Source organism: Ovis aries, chromosome 14 (genome assembly GCF_016772045.2).
Source record: "Ovis aries strain OAR_USU_Benz2616 breed Rambouillet chromosome 14, ARS-UI_Ramb_v3.0, whole genome shotgun sequence".
Taxonomy (NCBI): Eukaryota; Metazoa; Chordata; class Mammalia; order Artiodactyla; family Bovidae; genus Ovis; species Ovis aries.
In genome coordinates, this window is record NC_056067.1 from 36,429,181 (window position 1) to 36,452,882 (window position 23,702).

The following is a 23,702-nucleotide window of genomic DNA, read 5'->3' on the forward strand; positions in this document are numbered from 1 at the left end:
TCTTCTGTTTTCATGTTCCTATCCTCTTTATGCATAACTGCTTTGTGCAGGTGACCCATAGGTTTGAATCTCCAGCCTAGACCTTCCCTCTGAGCTCTTACCCAGTGCCTGGCTGCTGTCTTGCCATCTCTTTGTGGATACCTCAGAAGCACCTCAGATTCAATGTATTCAAATCTGAACTTATCCCCTCTTCCCTGGACCTAGACCTCTTCTAGTATTTCATATTTCAATGTATAGATCCTCCATTTGCCCAGTTAAGTAAGTTAGAAGCCCAGGAATTGCCTTTGATCCCTCCACTCCTCTTGGTGGTCTCTGTCTCTGTCACTAAATCGTGTCCAACTCTTGCAACCCCGTGGACTGTAGGCTGCCAGGCTCCTCTGTCCATGAGATTCTCCAGGCAAGAATACTGGAGTGGGTTGCCATTCCCTTCTCCAGAGGATCTTCCTGACCCGGAGATTGAACCCAGGTCTCCTGCATGGCAGGCAGATTCTTTACCAACTGAGCTACAATCCACTCTTCTTGTCCACCTTCTTTGCTGGTCTGTTCACTGGTTCTCTTGGTTTTTACCTTTGCAAGTCTGTCCACTTGTAAAACCTCCACCTCTACCGGTCTGGTCCTTCCCTCTGGCCTCCTGCCTGCTCTGCTTGCATCTGCTCTTACTCCTCTCCATTCTGTTTTCCATGCTGTGGAATGATTTTCAAAATCATGAAGCTGATGTTATCACACCTTGATTAATTAAAAACTGTTAAGTACCATGCTGCTGCTGTTAGGATAGAGAAAGACTTCAACATTGGGGCCCACAAGCCACTGCCACATCTGGTCACCACCTGGCTCTCCTGCCCCATTCAGATCCCATCCCATTCCACCCACACACACTCGTCTCTGTTCAGTTTCCCAGATGCATCTCCCTGCCCGTAGATGTGCCCGTCCAGCCTGCTTCACACCCACCCCCCAAACCTGCTGGCTCTCTTCCTGAGACTTCAGATCACAGCTGAGTTGTCAGTTCCTCAGGAACCTTTTCCTGATGCTCTGACCAGGCCAAGTGTCCAGCGCTTATGGCACCATAAGATCTCCTGCATGAAATCTGTTTCACAGCTGCAGCTTTACATTTCTCTGTGAGGTTATTTAGTGATTTCTGTTTCTATCACTGACTTGGTGAGGTTCCTAAAAGTAGAGGCCATGTCTATTTCCATTCTTCATGATAACACAGCTTCTAGCACAGTGTCAATAGCTGATGCCCAGAAAATGCGTCTTGAATGAATGCACAAGACAAAAAAGAAAAGTTCACACACTTTGTGAAATGAAGCACTTCTCATTTCTGGAGGAGTAAATGCAACCCTCTGTCAGCCAAGACTTTAATTTAGAGATGATTATTAAGAATGGATTCCCCGCACTAGCCTACAGAAGAAACTTCCAGGCCACGCTAGGACTCTTACACCTTGTTCTCTGGGAAGAGGGCATGAGTGACGGGGGCTGCAGGAAGGGGGGGGTGAAGCAAAGTCAACATTGGTACCCCAACAAGAATTCCAGTGTTTATGACCTGCTGCTAGCCTGGTAGAAAAGGCTTTCTCTTGTTAGGCTCCAACTGAGGTTGGAAGCCAAAGAGACATCGTTAACAGTAAATCCTGGAAGCCCCTTGGCTTCCTTTACTGAGTAGGGAACGTGAAAGGGTGTTCTCTTTAAACCTGGGGTAGTCTCCAGGCTGTGTGTGTCTGAGTTAATGGGGAACCAGGGAAGGGAAAGGAGTCTGTTTACTCTCTGCCCTTCTGGAATTTCCTGCAGTTCCGTTTCTCTGTGCACCAGTGTTTCACAGCTATGTGCAGAAGGAACACTGACCTGTTAATGAATGCCCTGCTTATTTTCGCTTTCTTCTGATGGGCCTGTGGGATCAAGGGCAGAAGGAGGCAGGAAGAAGGAGGTTTGTTTGCTCCGTTGAACAGCTCTGTTCAGGCCAAGTTAGTCACGTCTTCATAAGGCTTCTTCTGAGACTCCTGGCCCGAGAGGACTTGGTCTCCCCTAAAAGTATCCTACTTTGTGTCCTTTTTCTCAGATTTCCAGGTTGATCCTTCCATTTGTATTCTGAGTCAGGAAGAAAAAGGGAAGAAAATATTTTTCTTTTTATAAGATAGAAGTGTATATGTGCACATGCATTTTGAGGGGTATGAGGGGAGGGAGGGACAGTCATGATAGAAGATGATTCTAAAGTAGAAAGTCCTTTTGTACTTGGTGGTAAGACTGTCCAGGTAGGGGTTCTGGATTTAACTGAACTGCATTATAAGGGCACAGTTTGGCAGTTCTGGTATATGTAATTTCTTTTTTCTTCTTCTGTGGGAATGAGGAAGGTAGCTTCCATGCTCTGTTTATCTATACTTATTGGTACCATATGCAAAAAACATATTAAAAAGTCCAAGTCAGGAAAGGGAAAAAGTAACTCTTAGAAAAATATTACTCATCCTTGTTGCACGTAACAACTCTTCCCAATAGGAAATTATTAACCTGAAGCCACTTGCAAATCTGAAGCTTTGCAAGCTTCTCAAAATAAGAGTCAAGAGCTACTCCTTAAGCAGCTTGATTGTATATTTTCCTCCTTTTCGTTTTTCAGGATGTGTAGGTAATGTTAAATTTGTGTGTGTGTGTTTTAAGTTTACAGTCTCTGTTCTTTAGTATGCTGGCTGAAAAAAACCCAAAAAACTATCCTGGAAAATGTCAGGCATCCACAAAAGTGGCAAGAGTAGTCCATGAATCCCTGCTTGCTGAGGTGGTGTGTGCTTCCACTGGAAAGCACCTAATGTTTTCTTGTCTCTCCCAGTTTGCCAGCTTTTAAAGAGATTTCCTGGCACAGTACTTGAGGATTTTCCTAATTTTTATCCCCTAGCTTCTAATATCTAACCCTACTGCTGTCTTTGACCTCCAGAAAGTAGCATCACAAGGTATTGGTAACCAGAGGGTTCTTGTAGAACAGAAGAGAAGAAATAGGCTTGCTAAAGTTCATATGCATTCGGGGCCTTAGCTTTCTTCAAGGAACTGAGGTGTGTTGCCAGTGAAACATTTTCATGGTATATATATGTTCCACTTGATTGTAATTAAACCTGACTTCTTCCAGCCATGCACTAAGTGGGCACTTTTTGCAGCCCCTGCCAGTGATGTGCCCAGAGCTTTGATTCCAAGAGCTTGGCTGGTGTGCTAGGTGGGCAGCCACAGGGCTTTCTTAACACATGCTGGCAAGGAAGAGAGGGGTGTTTTCCTCTGGCACCCCATGCCTAGGAGACACTGCCATCACCTGGACTGGCTGCCCGCCATGACCTCCTCACTGGCCTCATTGGCTTCCTCTCTGGCTCCTCCTGCAGCCAGTGTGACGGCGCTGCCACAGGTGTCACCTCCTTTCCTTGTTCACAACCCTCTGGTGGCTCCCGGTCTCATGCAGAGTAAACGCCAGACACTTCGCCAGGGCTCCAAGACCTTCTTTGTGAGTTCAGCTTCCCACCTCCCTCATCTTGCTTCTGTCTTTGCTCATCCACTCCAGCCACAGCGGCCTCCCTGCCCTTGCTCAGACCAGTCAGGTGTGGCCCCTATTTGGGGCTCCTATGTCTCACTTTCTCCCTGCCTGGAATACCCTTCCTCCAGACAGAGACATGGCGCCCCTGCCTCATTCTTCTTTAAGTCTTTGCCTCACTGTCACCTTCCTGGTGAGACTTTCTTACCAACCCAGGGCCTCCTTCTGCCTGTGTCACTCCCCGTCTCTTTCCCTCCTTTCATTTTTTTTTTTTTCTTCTGCATTTGCTGCAGTCTAATGGATTATGTGATGTACTAAAAAAATGGATAGTGTCTGTTTGCCTCAGCTAGAATATAAACACCCAGGGGCACAGCATTTTGTCTCTTCCGTACCTGTTGGATGTCAGAGACCGGAAAAGTGAGTGCTTGCTCGCTATACACGTGTAAATGGCACGACCGCAGATGGAGCAGGGCCGCTCGAGATTGAAGGAGGTCAGTGAGCCTCCGATGCTGAATCTGGTTCCAGTTCTGGAACTCGACTTATAACACCCATGTTTTCATCAGCTTTTTGATTTTTGAGCAGTGCCTGAAAAGGTCTGGGGAAGACCTGGTGCAAGAGAAAGGCCCTTTGTGGAGTGCATGGCATGGCTGGAGTGAAACCGGAGGGCCCCAGAGGCGAGGTGGCTAAGGCTGCTATTTATAGCTCAGATTCCAGTATATGTTTTCCAGCCACACTTCTTTCAGCCTCCCCTGTATGCTTGAGTCTGTCACTCAATTAGCTAATGGTTTCTTTAGTCCCATTATGCATTGTAGGGTTCTCCTGGCTCAGGTGTTTTTTTTTTTTTAAAGAGAATAATAGAGTGTTCTGTTCTCAGAGGTTTAATTTTGTAATAGCCTTGCCAATTAAAAAAAAAAACAACCCTTTCCCAACTTTTTAACATGCAGTTTTTTCAACATACAAAAGAATGAAAAGAATAACACAGTGAACACCCAGGTGCCCTCCACCAAGAACCAACACTTGCTGCATGTGTTTCACCTCTGTGTGTGAGCCTGTGAGTGTGTGAGCCTGTGAGTGTGTGCACTTTTTTTTTCTCCCCGAACCACTTGAAGGTGAACTGCAGATATCATGACACTTCACTCTAGAAAACTTGTCTCAGTTCAGTTCAGTTCAGTCCCTCAGTTGTGTCCGACTCTGCGACCCCATGAATCGCAGCACACCAGGCCTCCCTGTCCATCACCACCTCCCGGAGTTCACCCAAACTCATGTGCATCGAGTTGGTGATGCCCTCCAGCCATCTCATCCTCTGTCATTCCCTACTCTTCCTGCCCCCAATCCCTCCCAGCATCAGGGTCTTTTCCAATGAGTCAACTCTTCGCATGAGGTGGCCAAAGTACTGGAGTTTCAGCTTCAGCATCTGCATATCTGAGGTTATTGATATTTTTCCTGGCAATCTTGATTCCAGCTTGTGCTTCTTCCAGCCTACAAAACCATGAGAGTGAGTGCAGATATCATCCTAATTTCTCTTGGATCTCCCAAGAATGAAACCATTCCTAAATACAGACATAGTGCCTTACTGAACCTAAGAAAATAAATGGTAATTAAAGACATCATTCAATATCCAACCTGGATGCGAATTTCTCCAATCGTCCCAAGAATATATTTTTCAAACTAAGACTTAGCCAAAATTCACACAAGACATTTGGTAGTTATGTTCCTTTAAATCCAAGAGTCTTCTTCCTGCCTGTCCCACCTCCCATTTTAAATGTTTTTAATGGCATTGGCTTTTCAAGGAGCCTGGGATAGTTGCCCTATAGATGTCCCATATTCTGGGTTAGTCTGATTGCTGTCTTGTGGTATCACTGAATTTGTTCCTCTGTCCCCTTATTTCCTGTAATCTGGGAAGGAGATTTAGTGGCCTGATTGGATTCAGGTTAAATGCTTTTGTAAGAAGACTATTTATTTATTTATTTGGCTGTGTTGGGTCTTCATTGCTGCCCAGAGACTTTCTCTAGTTGCCCCTTGGCATGTGGGATCTTCCTGGACCAGGGATTGAACCCATGTCCCCTGCTTTGGCAGGTGAATTCTTAACCACTGGACCACCAGGGAAGTCCTATAATAAGACCTTAAAAGTGCTGTTGTGTACTTCATCCTGTAACACGTCAGGAAGCATGTGGGTGTTGGATTGTCTTGCTCTTACTGATGCTCAGTTCAATTACTTGGTTATAATACTGACAGCCAGAGGTCTCTCTGAAGTGTTTCTCTTTTAGTAAATAAAGCATGAGCGACTTCACTTTGACTTTTCACCTTCATGCACTGGAGAAGGAAATGGCAGCCCACTCCAGTGTCCTTGCCTAGCGGATCCCAGGGTTGGGGGAGCCTGGTGGGCTGCCATCTATGGGGTCGCACAGAGTCGGACACGACTGAAGCGACTTAGCAGCAGCAGCAGCAGAGGGTTATGTTCTTAGTTTAAAGGGATCTTCCCTGGGGGCTCAGCATTAAAGAATCTGTCTGCAGTGCCAGAGTCCTGGGTTTGATGCCTGGGTTGGGGAGTTCCCTTGGAGAAGGGAATGGCTATCCACTCCAAAATTCTTGTCTGGAGAATTCCATGGACAGAGGAGCCGGGTGGGCTATAGTCCATGGGGTCGCAAAGAGTTGGACATGACTGAGCGACTAATACTAAAGAGAAAAACCTCCCCCGTCACTGGCTCTTTTTGAAAGACAAATGTGTCTCCAAGACTTGTAGGTAACTTCTGAACCTACGTGTGTATAATGACACTGCTCGACAAGGTGAGCAGGTAATTGAGTTGGTCCCTTGACATGAGCCCAATGGAGAGGAAAATGCAGTCTGTGCCCCTGGCTTTGTCAGAAGACCACAGTGGGGGTGGCTGTCAGGAGGTGGAAATTAGCAGCAAGAGACCTTGGGTTCTTCTAGTTTCCTGTCAAATGTTATCATTCCTCCAGGAAGGAGGGAGGGAGGAAGGTGCCTGCACTCTCTTTGTAAAGTGATGGCCTTTGAGATCCCAAGAAGGGAATTGAGGAGCCCTTCTAGAGTGCCTATCCCAGCACATTTCCTACAATGGCATGCCAGACACCTTTAGGAAGTGTCCTAGAAATACGATGGAAGACCATTTGTCCTTGTGATGGATATGTGACTGACCTTGGAAGACTTTTATTGACTCTTTTGCCGAAGCCTGAAAAAGGCTTAGAAAGGTCAGGAGAAGAGTGACTGTACAATGAATGAGTTAGATCAAGAGAAATTTGGACTCTCCAGCCTGAAAACAGGACCATCAACAGGGAGGTAATAGGAACTTCCCTGGCAGTGCAGTGGTTAAGACTCCATGCTTCCAGTGCAGAGGGCTCGAGTTTGATCCCTGGTCAGGGAACTAAGATCCCACGTACTGCATGATGTGACCAAAAACAACTTTCTTCTAAATTAAAAATTATTAAAGGAACAACACAACAGGGGCATAATAAAAATGACAGCTTACCAGGAACCTACTAGATACTATTTAATTCTTAACGTTTATTCTCTGGAAAGTGTGTTCTTACTCCTCCTGTTTTGCAGGTAGCGAGACTAATGCTCAAGGTGAGTGCTCCAGTCTGCCTGACTGGTACTGTGCTTGAATCCAGTCTGCCTGACTGGTACTGTGGTTGAATCCAGTCTGCCTAACTGGTGCTTGTCTTAGACCTCTGAGCTCTACTGCCTGCTAGGGACTTATGCCCTGGATCTCAGCATGAAGACTAGGAAGATGCTCCTTGATTAAAAAAGAAAAAGTAAACATCTATTACCTCGTAGTCTCAGTGTGTCAGGTTTTGGGAATGGCTTAGCTGGGCAGTCTGGCCTGGGCTCTTCCATGAACTTGCACTCAGTACCCTGGGTGGGCTGCAATAATCTGAAAGCTAGACTGAGGCTGAAGGGTCCATTTCCAAGGTGGCTCATTTGCGTGGCTGGCAAATGATGCTGCTTCAAATGCCTCGGTTCTTTCCCCTCTCTTGGACTTTGTTTTTTAATTGGAGGATAATTGCTTTACAATATTGTGTTGGTTTCTGCCATACATGAGCACCATCCAGCCAGAGATATGCGTATGTCCCCTGCCTCTTGAACTTCCCTCCCACCTCCCACCCCATCCACCTCACCCCGGGTTGTCAGAGAGAACCTGATGTGAGCGCCTGTGTCATGTAGCACATTTCCAGTGGCTGTTTGTTTTACATGTGGTAATTTATGTTTTTGCGTGCTGCTCTCTCAGTTTGTCCCACCTTCTCCTTCCCTGACTGAGTCCACAAGTCTGTTCTCTCTGTCTGCGTCTCCACTGTGAAACTGAAAGCGTTACTCAGTCACGTCCGATTCTTTGCAACCCCATGAACTGTAGCCCACCAGGCTTCTCTGTCCTTGATATTCTCTAGGAAAGAATACTGGAGTGGGTAGCCATTCCCTTCTCCAGGGGATCTTCCCAACCCAGGGATCAAACCCAGGTCCTGTATAGCAGGCAGATTCTTTACCATATGAGCGATTTCCTACCCTGTAAACAGGCACATAACTACCATCTTTCTAGATTCTGTATCAGTTCAGTTGCTCAGTCATGTCCGACTCTTTGAGACCCCATGTACCGCAGCACGCCAGGCTTCCCTGTCCATCACCAACTCCCAGAGTTTACCCAAACTCATGTCCTTCAAGTTGGTGATGCCATCCAACCATCTCATCCTCTGTCGTCCCCTTCTCCTCCTGCCCTCAATCTATGTATGTGTTAATATATGATATTTGTTTTTCTCTTTCTGACTTACTTCACTCTGTGTAATAGGCTCTAGGTTCATTCCCTCATTAGGACTGACTCAAATGTGTTCTTTTTATGGCTGAGTAATATTCTGTTGTATATATGCACCACAACTTCTTTATCCATTTGTCGATGGATATCTAGGTTGCTTCCATGTCCCAGCTATTGTAAATAGTGCTGGAATGGACATTGGAGCACATGCGTCTCTTTCAATTATAGTTTTCTCAGGGTATATGCCCAGTAGTGGAATTGTTGGGTCATATGGCTCTATTCCTAGTTTTTTAAAGGGATCTCCATTCTTGGACTTTTGAAGGAACTAGTTTTCAGGTTACAAGTGCTCTTTTATAGAAATTTAAATAAGTTTTATTTTTGGTGTGCTGGGTCTTCCATGTGGTGTGTGGCTTTCTCTAGCTGCAGCAAGCGGGAGCTCCTCCTCACTGCGGCGCAGGGGCGTCTCATTGCGGGGGCGTTTCTTGTGGAGCACAGGCTCTCGATGCTCTGGCTTCCGTGGTTGTGGCACATAGGCTTAGTCGCTCTGCAGCATGTAAAATCTTCCCTTACCAGGGGGAAGCATTGGCAGGCTGGTTCTTAACCACTGTGCCACCAGGGAGGTCCTATAGAAGTATTAAAATATGTATATATTTATTTATTTGGCTGCACTAGATCTTAGTTGCAACATGTGGGATTTAGTTTCCTGACCAGAGCGCAAACACTGATCTCCTGCGTTGGAAGCATGGCGTCTTAGTCACTGGACCACAGGGACGTCCCTCTTGGGTCTTTGAAGGAACTAGTTTTCAGACTACACATGTTCATTTCTAGAAATATTTGAAACTCACCAAACCCCTTAGTGAAACTGATTGAAAACAGACTCAAAAGGATTCAGAGAGATCTATTGCAGGGAAGAAAAGTTAAAGGAAGGGAGAGATGCCTTGAGAGCTCAAAAACCTGAAGGATAACTGATTTCTACCTTAGATCCTTGAATTGATCAAGACTTTTTTTGGGGTCTAAGTTCTTAAAGGACTGTATCTGTTTCTTAGAGAGATGCAAGGCAGACTCTTTTTGGTGGGGGGCGGTTGTGTCTAGGAAATGCTCATGGAGATAGTTATTTATACATACCCTGCCTTGTTCTAGAAAACCAGCTTATAATAATACAGTAGCAACTAAGAGATAAAATGAAGTGGTGGTTTGATGGGTAGTGTGGGCACGGAGGGAGGTTGGAATATATGGCATTTTCCTGGTTTGGCTTTGTAAGATGTGGGGAGGCGTGGAAGGACTCTTTGGAAGTTCTCATAAACGCCGCCCTTTCTCGGTAATTATTGAACAGCCCTGAGCTGGAGGCTGTGGATCCCGGGCAGTAACTGGATGGAGGCCATTCCGTGTGGCTGGTCTCAGTGGTGGGGTCGGGTGTGTGTGTGCAGCAGTTGTCAGCTCCCCTGGGGTTTGGTGCCTTTGCCTCTTGTTGGCTTGTTCTGTTTCTTCCTTGCCCATAGGGCTGAACTTGCCTCGTGTTCTAGGGGCTGGGTAACTCTGAACTGCCCTCTCACCTCAACTCATGGAGCCAGGTGTCCGTTAGTCTCTCCTTGTGGAACTTAGCCAGGACCGTGTAATTGCGGGGCTAAGTTGCCTGTACTGAGCTTTTGTTGTAAACTTTTTTTGCCCCTTATTTCAAAGCAAAACATTTCCAGGATTGAAAATTTAAAACCAACTATTTTAGGGCTTCCCTGGTGGTCCATTGGTTGAGACTCTGTGCTTCCAGTACAGGGGGGCGTGTGGCAGCGCAGGTTCAATCCCTAGTCAGGGAACTAGATCCCGAATGCCTTGAGGCATGGCCCCCCAAAAAATTAATTTAAAAAACCCAACTTTTTAGCCCAAATAAAAAGTCCCTACAATTGTTTATGTAGAGATGATTCCTGATGACTTTTCCTTAGTGTCTCTTGACCTGTCTAGACTCTTTTCGCTCCCACTCTATACTGATTGGGGGATGCTGCTTGGAACGGCTTTCTTCCTCTGCATATCATCAATACCTTTTACTCTTTTCTCTCGGTCCTGCAGATATAAGCAAACATATAAGGAATTACCTAGCAAACCTAATGCTCTAAAATGTTTAGAAGAAAAAACAAGCACATCCTTCCCCACCAGCCTGATACAACAGTTAGGCATAGTCCTCCGTGTTCCTTTTTCCATGCCTTCAGACAAGTTTGAAGATGCAATGAAAAACGTTGCCAGGGAAGCCAGAGTTGGTGAAGTGGGAGCTCATAACTTACAGAATCTTAACCTTGGTGTGGGTTTGCGTTTGTCCATCCACATTGCTTTTTGTGTCCAACAGTGGAGAACACACAGCTGACCCTGAACCTGCAGACAGAGAACAAAGGCGGTGTTGTCTCGGGTGGTGAGCTGACAATTTTCCTGGACGGGCCGACTGTTGATCTGGGAAGCGTGCCTAATGGCAGTGCCGTGACGGATGGTGAGTGCCGCCCTGCTCCCCAGGGCTGTGCTGGGACAGGGCAGGGTGGGGCGGGGCAGGGCAGGGCTGAGGAGGTCGCCAGAGCTTGGTTCTCTACCAGATATCTGGGTTCAGGTACTGCTTAGCCGGCCCTGACTCTTCTGAGCGTTGTGGATCCCAATCATGACATGATTTTTCAAGGACTGCTTTCTGATAAAGGACCAAAATAAATGTCAAGTCTTTGTGAGTGTGTTATTTTGGTTTGAGAACAGAGAGAAACATCTTTTCATCCCACATGGACTTTGGAAAATAGAAGATTTTTATTAAATATTACTTGGGCCCTGTTTTCTTCTTCCCAACCCACTTAAACTCCCTGGGGAGCTTGAGAGTGTCTTTTATGAGATGGTCTTGGTTGGGAGAGGGGAACCGTGTGTATCAGAGATTCACACCAGCAACATATAGGCAAGAAACAGGGAAATCAGAGAGTGGTTCCTGCCTCGTCCTGAATGTGGGCGGTTTGTTTCTTTTCATCTAGTCTGAAATTAGTCACCTTTGGATCTAGCAGGAAATTATTTCATGACGTCTGAGGTTTGAAATGGGTTGGCTCTCTGCATAATTTTTTCTCATTAAATGTGATGTAACTATGGTGCTTTCCAGGCCCCAACCAGGCTTTCCATGGGTGCAGGGGGTGAGATTTGAGTTCTGTCTCAAGGGCATTTGGGTGGAGTCTCAGTGACTGGATGGGCCTTACTGCTACAAATCCTCCCTCAGCTGGGCTGCATGGTGCTTGGGGCGCTTTAGGTGCACCTAGAGAACACGCGTCATTCACTCATTCAGCACATATGTCCATAATTGGGCACTGGGTATGTACTAGCTCCTGGACCAGGTGCTGGCCAGATGGCAGGGGTAAAATTCACTTGGTCTCTGCTCCCTAGAGCTTGTGATCTACTTGGCAGGGGCAGGGGATGTTAGACACCGAACGAGTAAATGCACAAATAAGTATATAATCATAACCGACCTGCTATGAAGGAAGAGTGCTGGGTGGTGTGAGGTTCCTCCACTTTAGGGGAATCTCATCTACATGAGGGACCCAGAAAAGGTTTTCTTTGAGGACGCTGAGATTTGCTAGAACATGAGTTTAGGCAGGCCAAGGTGGGGATGTGAGGTGTTGGGGTGGCTGAGTAAGAGGTAGAGGGGTTTCAGGAGCAAAGGCTCTCAGATGGAAGCGAGTGTGGCCTTTCCTATAGCCATAGGAACCATAGTTGGATGGTGAGGAGTGAGAAAAGTAGAGTGGTGGGAGATGAGGCCAGTTGGATCACATAGCCTCCAAGACCTCGGTAAAGATTTGGAACCTCAACATAAGAAGCAGAAAGCTGTTGAAGGGTTTTTAATCAGGAGAGTGTCATGATTTGATTTAGATTGGATCTGATCTGACTTTATTAAGTTTTTAAATTTTATTTTTAAAATATTTATTTATTTTTTTGGCTGCATCAGGTCTTCATTGTGGCCCACGGGCTCTCTAGTTGTGGGCTTAGTTGCCTTGTGGCATGTAGATCTTAGTTCCCTGACCAGGGATGGAACCCATGTCCCCTGCATTGGAAGATGGATTCTTAACCCCTGAACTGCCAGGGACGTCCCTGATTTGGCTTTTCAAAAGCTCGCTGATTGCGATGTGGAGAGATGCCCCAATTCCTTGCCCCCACTCGGCATGGCCAGCATCTGGGCTCTGTCTCACGTGGTGTGGTTTCACGTAATGTATAAGGCAGTGTGCTTGTAAAGTGCCTGAGATGTTCTTGAATGTCTTGAGGAGGAAGAAGTGTTTCCCGGATTTGAGCCCCTTTGTTCCTTGGCCCCAATCAGATCTCACCTGGCCATCCCTGTCCTTGTTGGGCTGGCAGCTGCAGCTTAGTGGACACTCGCTGTTCCTCTGGGGTGGAAACACGCAATTAGCGGTGTTGCCGTACCCATATCGCGAACAGAGGTGTAAGCTTCTCAATGGTTCTTTCTTATGATGGATCCCTTTTCCAGGTTCACAGCCACCTTCGAGAGAATCCAGCGGGACAGCCGTCGCTCCAGAGAACCGCCACCAGCCCCCCAGCACAAACTGCTTTGGTGGGAGATCCCGGTAAGACATCCTCCTCCTGCCCTGTGAAGGAGGGGGAGCCAGGAGTTGCTCAGAGCTCCTGAAAACATGTGGGAAAGTGACGAGGAACAGTTTATGTTAGAAACTGTCAGAAATTACCAGAGAGCTTGTAACTGACTTGCAAGACTTATAAGTATGTCAGTATGGCCCAGAGGGGAATGCACAACTCAGGATTCTCAAATGGGTCAGTGGTTCCTTGACAAAGATGGGGATGGACCAAGTTGTTTATTGCTCAGTTGAGCAGAGCTTGACTGCTTTTTGATGATCAGGTACCATGGCCACAGTTATCCTTCCAGGAAATGCAAAGGAACACTTAGAGCAGTGGTTCTTTTGTTTTTCCTTTTTATTTAGGCTTGCTGTGCAAAGATTTTCTGTAATTAATGGTGAGCTGGGGCTGCTCTCCAGTCGCGGTGCGCAGGCTCCTCATTGCGGTGGTTTCTCTTGTTGCAGAGCATGGGCCTTAGGGCACACAGGCTTCTGTAGTTGTGGTACACAAGCCTCGCTGCCCCAAGGCCTGTGGGATCCTCCTGGACCGGGGATCAAACCCCTGCGACTTGCATTAGCAGGAAGAGTTCTAACCAGCAGACTACCAGGGAGGTCCTCAGAGCTGTGTTTTTGTGTACGCGACATTTTCTCTCTGTACATTTTTGTTTGTGGGGATGATCCATGATTCCCTTTGGAGTGCTGATTCAGACTTCCTGCACTCAGAGTCTGAGCTGTATTATACTTGTTATATATACATCACAAATGATGTTATTTTTAGACTTAATTTTATTTATTGACATCCCCATCTTATACCTGTGTTAATGGTGCATACTCATCTCCATGGCCACTAAATTCCCAGGCAGGGGAATAGTTTTAAGTATATTAGATGGGGAGGAGTTTTTATTATATATTGTTTATTGTTTCATTGTTTGTTACACTGTACAAAATTCCTAGACATTTTGAAGAAATTTTCAGGAAAAGAATCATGTGGAATGTAGTTTGTAAACCAGAGAGCAGGTGGATGGTAAAATCTTCCCAAACAAGTCCTGGGGCATGGGGGAATAATGCTTTAAGAAACAGAGTATATAGTGAGCTGGGGCTGCTGTATACCCAGAGCATCTGGAAAGATTGCACTGCAGACAGCGATCAGCCTGTCCGGATTTTGTGGTCTTGAGGGCTTGTGAGGTTGTGAAGGCGAGCAGGCATCAGGAACGAGAGAGGGTTAGACGTTCGGATCTTCCGTCTGTAGCATCATTAGGAGCAGAGGTACCATTTCCCTGTTGTCTCTTCTCCAAGCTTCTGCAGAGCTCTGGCCTCATATCCTGAAGATGGGTCACCTGGTCTATCACGGAAAAGAGAGACTTTAAGTTGGGAAAAGTAGCGGGGTCTCACAGGGTGGTGGTTGTTTAGTTGCTCAGTGGTGTCTGACTGTTTGTGACCCCATGGACTGCAGCTCACCAGGCTTCCCTGTCCTTCACTATCTCCCGGACTTTGCTCAAACTCATGTCCATTGAGTTGGTGATGCCATCCAACCATCTGATCTCTGTTGTCCCCTTCTCCTGCCTTCAGTCTTTCCCATCATCAGGGTCTTTTCCAGTAAGTTAGTTCTTCACATCAGGTGGCCAAAATATTGGAGCTTCAACTTTAGCATCAGTCCTTCCAATGAATATTCAGGATTGATTTCCTTTAGGATTGACTAGTTTGATGTCCTTGCTGCCCAAGGGACTCTCAAGAATCTTCTCCGCACCACAATCTGAAAGCATCAATTCTTCAGCATTCAGCCTTCTTTATAGTCCAACTCTTACATCCATACATGACTACTGGAGTCTCACAGGGTCAAGTACCAACAATACAACTGGCAAATCTTGTATCAACATTGGCACCCAGAGCTAGAAAAACAGAATCTCTTCAGTGATGAGTGGCTGGTGGAGAGGAACACCTCAGGTGCTCACTGTGAGAATGCTGCCTCTGAGCCCTGGTGCTTGTCACTGCCATCTTGGTCTTTGAGCTGACTTGGAAAATTTGTGTCAAGCACAGCTGATGTCACTTAATTTGGGGCTGGAGGAAGGCAGTGTTCAGCTCTTAACAGGTTCGGACTTAAGTTCTTGAGCTATTTGTTGCTCTCTGAAGTTCTCTGATTGGTAGACCTTGAAAGTCACATATCTGGATAGCCTTCTTTGTGCTCTTGTTTGTGTTGAGGGTTTTTGATTGTTAGAGCAGTAGCCAGACTTCAACAGAAAATCAGTCGCAACTTTGCCCACAACACACAGTGGACATTCACTGGTAGTTAATTGTCAGTGGACAGAGTGCTTATAGGTAACTGAAGCCATTTGGGAGCCTCCTCTGTCCGCCTGGCCGCTGCTACATTTTCCATGTGTGGTCTGTGAATGTTCACAGGCCTCTGCCATCTAGGTATTCATTGTATGTTCGCATGGAACCCGCTGCCATTTGGTGGCAAACGCTTGGATGTGTGGCCTTTATGAAGTCACCGTGCACACAGGGAGTGGCAGGGTGGTCTACTGGATGAGTGTGAGGCTCTGGCAGCAGATGGAGACTGAATCCTGACCTGTCATTGACTTGCTACACATTATTGGGCAAGTCATCAAACTTCTCAGCCTCTTAGTCTTTTCAGGTGTAAAATGGGGGTATCGCCTGCCTCACGGGATCACTGCAGGAATTAATTGGGATGAGTTAGGTGGCTCAGATGGTAAAGAACCTGTCTGTAATGCAGGAGACCCGTGTTCAACCCCTGGGTTGGGAAGATCCCCTGGAGAAGGGAATGTCTACTCACTCCAGCATTCTTGCTGGAGAATCCCATGGACAGAGGAGCCTGGCGGGTTATAGTCCATGGGGTCAGGAAAAGTCAGACATAATTGAGTGACTCACACACAGTACCACCTGAGGGCCTTGCGCACAGGCATTGCGCAGTAAAGGTGGCCAGGGCTCGCATCTGGAAACTGTCTTTCACGCCCCACTTCCCTACCCCCAAACCTGGGACGTAACGCATGATGAAGCATTCCTGTCCAGGAGTCTGTAGTTAGGAGGGTGATGAATCAAACCTTCAGGACTCAGGGACAATCCTCCGCTGTCCTTGGTTTCCTGTGGCAGAGAGAATGACGGGCTTCGGCCCGCCACCTCCCAGACTAAATATTTAGCTTTCGCCGTCTGAAAGGGTAGGTTTTTCTTGGACTTGGGTGCTGTTCTCCATGATCAAAGGTGCTCTGATGTGCCCATGAAGGTGAAGATTGCAGTGTGAAAGCAGCCTTTTCCTATCCTGCCCCTGCTTTATAAAGCTACAGAACTGGAACTGTGTAAGAACTGCATCTTAAGGATTCATTTCCCCAAGTTCATCCAGCAGCGTTTCCAGGTGCTTGCTGAACAGGACCTCATAGCGCCGTCTCCTCCTGGGATCTTTCCCACTCGTTACAGGTCACCAGGTAGAACATCTTCAGTTATTTTGCCATTTGGGCTGCCACATGGAAGCCAGCACGGTGTCACCGCCCATGGCATAAAGTTATTAGCAGACCAACCACCTTAGTATCCACTCAGTGGGTCTGGTTGAGTAAAGAAAGAGGTAATATCACACACTGTTGTATAGTCTTGCAACGAAATGCTATCTGGTAGCAAAAAAATGGGGAATAGAAAGTTAATATCAATGTCTTGGAATCTCAGAAACATAATGTTGAACAAGAGCTGCAGATGACAGGAAAAAAATTTAGTATAATGTCATTTATATAAAGTTTAAAAATGTAAAATGAAACCATGTGTGTATATATATATATTTTTATGGATACCTTTGTGGGCGGTAAAACTGTAGAAAACAGAAGGGAATCATTAACCCCGAATTCAGGAGGATGGTTGTCACTGGTGGGTGGGTTTAATGAAGAAAGAGCACAATGAAAGCTTCTGGGTACTGGGAATGCTATTTCTTAGCCCAGGGTTTTTTTTTCTTTAACTGAATATTTAATATATTCTTTCACCTGCATGATATATTTCAAAATACAGAAACTATCATCTACCAATCTAGGTAAGCTGAATAGGGATGGTGTTCGGTAGCAGAGATTGTTGTCTACCGCTGAGGCAGATAGGTTTCAGAACTTTGGGTTTCTCCAGGCTGGATGACGAGTACTCGTTTCTCTTCCGCCCTGTTCATCTTTACAGCAGTGGAGCTGGTGATTCTAAGACGATGCTCCACGCTGGCCTTGGCGGCTGCGCTTCCACCACTTAGAGATATCAGGTGGGAGAATGTCATCTGGGCCTTGGGAACAGGATCCAGGTGAAAGCTAGCCACTGCCAGACCGTGTGTCAGAATAGCAGTAATCTTGGTGGCCCGAGAGGGCCAGTCTGGTGCCGTTTTGTGTGTGGAGTGGGGGCCGTTGCGTGGGGTGCCCAGGGCTCTGTCTGTGCGTGCACTGTCCCGGCCTGCGTCCTCAGCCTGTGTTCCCTGTTCAGTGTTGCGGAGCCCCCTGGGAGAGTGTGTGCTAGTTGGCACTGGGAAGGCCTTCCACAGCCTCCAATAATCCCCCAGTGTTTGTTTTATTTTGCTGGAATGAGGGCTGACTTGGGAACCGTGCCTAAGTCAATTCAGGTTCTGCAGATCTCCTGTGTGCCCGGTGTCGTGCACACATTGCCTTGCACGAGGCTTGCCAGAAGCACGGTGTCTGCGTTCCACATGCAGTCTTCATGACATATGCAATGAATGTGAAGTTTCACACCATGGGAGGCTCTGAGAGAGAAGAGATGAGTGTGTGGAGAGGAAGACACTTGAGGAGAAGGAGGGCGGAAGTTTGCAGAGAGACTTGTCCAGCATCCAAGGGTTCAGTACAGTGGCTCAGGGGCTATCGGTGGTAACTAGAGAAGCTAACAGTGGGGTGAGCATGGAGGGAAAAAGAACCCAGCAGGGGAATCCCTGATGGTACTGGCAGACCTCTTCAGAGATACCGTCAGGTGAGAAATAGTTGGGAAATTCCAGACTGAAGGTGGAAAGCCAGAGCATCGGAATCCCTCTGTGGTTTGCTGATTCTTCATCACCTGTGATTTCACCCCCTCCTCCTTGGCTATTACATGAAAGCAGGGAGTTAAGGTGGTGTCAACTGATGGGTGAAACCATCATAGGACTGTCTGTGAACTATGCTGTTGCTCCAAGCACAGATTTAAGATTCCTTCTGACTTGCAGACAGAAAAGGATAAATATCCTTTGACATCTCTTATATGCAGAATCTAAAAAGAAATGATATGAATAAACTTACAGAACAGAAAGAGATTCAGACTTAGAGAATGAACTTATGGTAGTGGGGAGGTGGGAGGGAAGAGAGAGAGAGGGAGTTTGGGATGGGTGTGGACATACTGCTATATTTAAAATGGATAACCAAGACGGATCTGCTCTATGGCACATGGACCTCAGTTGAATGTTATGTGGCAGCTTGGATGGGAGGGGAGTTTGGGGAAGAATGGATACATGTATACGTATGGCTGACTCCCTTCACTGTTCTTCCAAAACTATCATAACGTTGTCAATCCTTAATTGGCTATACCCCAAAACAAAACAAAAAATTAAAAAAAAAAAAGATGAGAAAAGATTTCTTCCAGCTTGAACAACTAGCTCCTCTGTCTAGAATCCCTGTAGATTTTCCATCGTCCTTCAGGGAAATGGTATGAGCAAATGGGAGAATGTGTTGAATTTGATTTTGGGTTCATAGAGGTTTTCACTTATAGGCCTGAAATCTGTGAAAGAGATCTTGGTTAAGAAGATATAGGGGCTTAAATGATTAATTTGTCTTTATTACATACTATATACATATTTATTGTAAGAATATGTGTGAATGTACACGAGTGTGCATGAGCATGTTTGTGTGTGTGTTTGGTGTGAAGGGCTGGAGGCCTCCGTTCCCCATCAGCCATCAGTATTGGACCGTGTTGGTCAGAATCTGCATTTTAACAAGCTCCCACACAGTTCTTTGACATGTGAGTTCATACCCTCCTATGACAGAGTTTTCACCCACCCTCCTCTCCTCTCTTTTTATCCTGTTCTGATGAAAGCATATCAGATTTATTGACTCCCTTGCCTTGGCATTAGTGACCTCTGGAGATTTAAAAGCCCTAATCTCAGAGACATGGAAAGACCCAAGGTCTCTGGTGAGCTCTAAATAGCTCATCAGCTGTGTCTGCAGACAGCCTAGCCCAGAAAGGAACTCCACTGAGCGAGAGGCTGCTGGGAACACTGCTGGAAGTCCCTGGGGGACCAGCGACGGCCAGGAAGCAAAGCTAATGGGAGCAAGAGGCAGGTGGGAGCTGAGCCTCCGGCGCGGGGCCGCTCTCTGTCATTGCTGCCCACTGCCGCCGGTCCCGCCACGGAGATGGCTAACGGTGCTTGATTCGGAACTGCAGTTAATTAGATCTGGCCATGCTGTGCTGCTTGAGGACGTTAGTTCCCCACCCAGGGACTGAACCTGGGGCCCCAGCAGTGAAAGCACCGATTCCTAACCACTGACCACCAGGGAAGCCCCTTCAGCCTGCAGTGATGTGGCGATGTCACCCTGTCAGCGTGTCACTGATCCAAATGTCTTTATGGTCTCCATTCAGGTCTTCTGCCCAATAACTTCTACTTAAAATCTAGCTGTAGGCTCATTACATTTGCTGGGGAAGACATAGGAGCAAGAAAAGGAATATGAGTAATTTGTTTACTCGTATAGTAATAACTGAGACCCGGTTCCTGCACAGAAGGAGCTGGCAGGGCTCTCTTCTGAGTAGATGGTATGTAAGGAATAGGGTTGACACCATGGACAAGAGCTACCCTGCATTCCCAGAGCTGCACATTGAATAGTCATCATCGAGATGAAGTACACATTTATTTATATGTTAATTTATTAATTCTGCACTGATTAAAATTATACATTATTGTACTTTTTCTGTTTTAGGGTTTTGTTTTTGTTTTTTTTGGCTATGCCACGTGGCTTGTGGGATCAAGGATGGAACTCAGGTTTATGGCAGTGGAAGCACAGAGTCTTAACCACTAGACCAGCAGGGAATTCCCTATTGAATGTTTGTTTATTCAGATTTGTTTTATCTCATTGGTCTTTATTGGAGGCAGTTTTTGTTGGAGGCAGTATTTGTTCCACAAACATGAATGCCAGGCTGTGAGCTGGGTTGTAGATAAAAAGATAAAAAAGTCATGGCCCTTGACGTTGAGGACTGGCATCTGGTGGGAGACAGAGTTGACAGTTCCAGTGTAGTCCGATGGACCCCATAGTGGTGGTGAGCGAAGCTAGTGGAAAGTTTACCTAAATCCACCAGGGGATAATAGGGGAAGACTTCACACGTTTGATCTGTATTTTGAAGGCGTTTGCAGACCAGTGAAGTGGGGGAAAGGGAAGTCACTCAGGCTGAGGGAACAGCGTCGGCAAAGGCAATTGAGAACAAGAGAACTTGGCACATTTGGACATATTAGTCATTTGGTAATGTTGACACAAGATATTCAGGATGATAGCTGAAGCCAGCCATGGTCTGCAGGTCAAATCCAGGCTGCCACTTGTTTGTTTGTTTAGAGCAATGTTTGGTTCACAGCAACACCGAGCAGCAAGTACAGAGATTTCCTACCTACCACATACACACAGCCTCCTGCAGTGGAGAGCGTGCCGTCAGCATCCCACACTAGAGTGGTTTGTGTTCAACAATCGTTGAACCTACATTGACATATCATCATCCCAAATGATAATGAGAGACTTTGTCTCCCAGTGTCCATAGTGTATATTAGGGTTCACTCTTGGTGTTGTGTACTTTATGATTTTGACACATGTATAGTGACATGCATCCACCATTATAGCATTATACAAAATAGTTTCAGTGCTCTAAAGATCTCCTGTATTCTGTTAACCATTGATCTTTTTACTGTCTATATAGTTTTGCCTTTTCTAGAATGTCATCTAACTGAAATCATAAAATTTGTAGCTCAGATTGTAGCCCTTCACTTAGTAGTATGCATCTGAGATTCCTCTGTGTCTCTTCATGATTTGATAGCTCATTTGTTTTTTAGAACTAAATAATATTTCTGGTCCCATCACTTCATGGTAAATAGATGGGGAAACAATGGAAACAGTGACAAACTTTATTGTTTGGGGCTCCAAAATCACTGCAGATGGTGACTGCTGCCATGAAATTAAAAGATGCTTGCTCCTTGGAAAAAAGTTATGAACAACCTAGATAGCATATTAAAAAGCAGAGACATTATTTTGCCAGCAAAGGTCCATGTAGTCAAAGCTTTGATTTTTCCAGTAGTCATGTATGGATGTGAGAATTGGACTATAAAGAAAGCTGAGTGCGGAAGAATTGATGCTTTTGAACTGTGGTGTTGGAGAAGACTCTTGAGAGCCCCTTGAACTCTTGCAAGGAGATCCAACCAGTCCATCCTAAAGGAAATCAGTCCTGAATATTCATTGGAAGGACTGATGCTGAAGCTGAAACTGCAATACTTTGGCTACCTGATGTGAAGAACTGACTCATTTGAAAAGACCCTGATGCTGGGAAAGATTGAAGGTGGGAGCAGAAGGGGACGGCAGAGGATGAGAGGTTGGATGGTATCACTGACTCGATTGACATGAGTTTGAGTAAACTCCAGAAGTTGGTGATGGACAAGGAGGCCTGGCATGCCGCATGCAGTTCACGGGATTGCAAAGAGTTGGACATGACTGAGCGACTGAACTGAATTGACTGAAATAATATTTCATATTCTGGACATACCACAGTTTATTTATCCATTCACATACTGAGGGTCATCTTGGTTGCTTCCGAGTTTTGACAATTTTGAACAAAGCTACTGTAGACAGCCCTGTGCAAATTTTTATGTGGACATGTTTTCAACTCCTTTGGATAAATACAAAGGAGAGCAATTGCTAGATTGTATGGTAAGAGCAAAAGAGTACTTTTAGTTTTGTAACAAATTGCCAAGTTGTCTTCCAAAATGGCTATACCATTTATATCCCCACCAGCAACAGATGAGAGTTCCTGTTGCTCCACGTCCTCACCAGCGTTTGGTATTGTCAGTGTTCTAGATTTTGGCCTTTCTAATAGGCATGTCGTGGAGTCTCATTTGCATTTCCCTAATGACATACGATGTAGAGCACCTTTTCATATACTCATTTGCCATCTATATATCTTTTTGGTGAGGTGTTTGTTCAGGCCTTTTACCCATTTTTTAAATCAGGTTTTTCCTTTCCTTGTTGAGTTTTAAGAGTTCTTTGTATATTTTGGATAACAGTCTTTTATCAAGGTATGTTTTTACAAATATTTTCTTCCAGTCTGAGTCTTGTATTCTTATCCTCTTGACAACTCCTTTTTGTAAATAAAATTTTATTTGAATACAGCACATACTCATTCATTTGGGCTTCCCAGGTGACACTAGTGGTAAATAACCCGCCTGCTAATGCAGGAAACACAGGTTCGGTCCCTGGGTTGGGAAGATCTCCTGTAGAAGGAAATAGCAACCCACTCCAGTATTCCTGCCTGGGAAATCCCATGGACAGAGGAGCCTGGTGGGCTACAGTCTGTGGGGTTGCAAAAGAGTTGGACATGACTTAGCAACTAAAACAACAAACTGCTTCCAGAACCTAGCTGCCTTGTTGTCAGAGAGTCTGCTAGCCCCTGGAGTGAAGGGGTAGGAGAAGGGACACAGGAGAAGGCAGAAGAAGGTAGGAATGTCTTGACACAGTGGAGGCCAAGGCTAGACTCAGGGTCCTAGAGGATTCCTAGATTCAGGTCCCTAGGACCTAGGGATCAGGAGGATTGCTGTGGGAACTGGGGAGAGAGGAGTGGAGGACTAGCGGCAGGGGGTGACTCCATTGCAGCATGCAAACACTTGGTTGCAGCATGTGGGATCTGGCTCCTGGACCAGGGCTCAGATCTGGGGCCCTTGCATTGGGAGTGTGGAGTCTTAGTGACTGGACCACCAGGGAAGTCTGAAGCTGCCACTTTAAAATAAATGACTTCCCCATAATGGTCGTGATTAGTGCTTAGCAGGCTCTGTGGAACAGTGGTACTGAGTGACTCTGGGGCAGAGTCATTCCTCTCAAAGTGTATCCATAGGAGGAGAACGCAAGCCAAACCTAGGAGATGCAGAGGACCACAAAGTGTATTCCTGACATTGAACAGTGGTACCAGTATAAGGGTCTCCATGATTTAGGGGGCAGGGGTGAAATTTCTACTTTAACGAGACCTGTATCTGGATTCTAGGACTTCTCAGTCCTAGGAAACTGTAATTGAAAGGGCAAGAGTTGGGACTTCCCTGGTAGTCCTATGGCTAAGAGTCCACACTCTCAATGCAGTAGTCTGATCAGGGAACTAGAACCTGCATTCTGCAACTAAGACCTGGAGTACCCAGATAAATAAATAATTAAAAAAAAAAAGAAAAAGACGACAGAAGGGAAAATGTTTAGAGAGAAGTCAGTAAATAGTATGGATCTCAGAGAAAAGACTTGAGTCACAGGAACTAGCGCAGTTTGGGCATGTGATGATCAGAGATCGGAACAGAACTGACTGGAAATGCTTTGGACAGATGTGGATGGCGGGGAAAAGGACTGCTGAAGCCATGGTGTCTGTGGCTGTGGTTTGGTGTGATGAGGTTAGACGTTTCCTTTAGGAGTCTGTTGGCCCTGCTTGGCTCCTTTCGAAAGCGCCAAGGTCTGTGGAAGTGGAGATTTAGGGTTTGGTTTAGCGACTGCCTTTATGATGGCATACTCAATAACCTAAATAGAACGACTTTTTTTATACACTGGAACAATTCTATATTTAGGTTTTTCACTTTGCATTAGGTAAAAATAGTTACAGAACGAAAGCGCAGAACACATCACAGGATTTCCTGGAGTTGTTATGTAC

The 23,702-nt window shown here is 46.0% G+C and overlaps 1 protein-coding gene across 6 annotated transcripts in view; it reads left to right on the forward strand.

Annotated features, from left to right (window-relative positions):
• Positions 1–23,702, forward strand: part of WWP2 (WW domain containing E3 ubiquitin protein ligase 2) — a 145,051-nt gene that overhangs the window by 48,967 nt on the left and 72,382 nt on the right. For all 6 annotated transcript variants that reach the window (XM_060398453.1, XM_042231872.2, XM_027978133.3 and 3 more), the window contains exons 5-6: positions 10,592–10,729; positions 12,737–12,833. In XM_060398453.1, the coding sequence (XP_060254436.1) occupies positions 10,592–10,729; positions 12,737–12,833 (235 nt within the window). The remainder of the gene's footprint in view (positions 1–10,591; positions 10,730–12,736; positions 12,834–23,702) is intronic.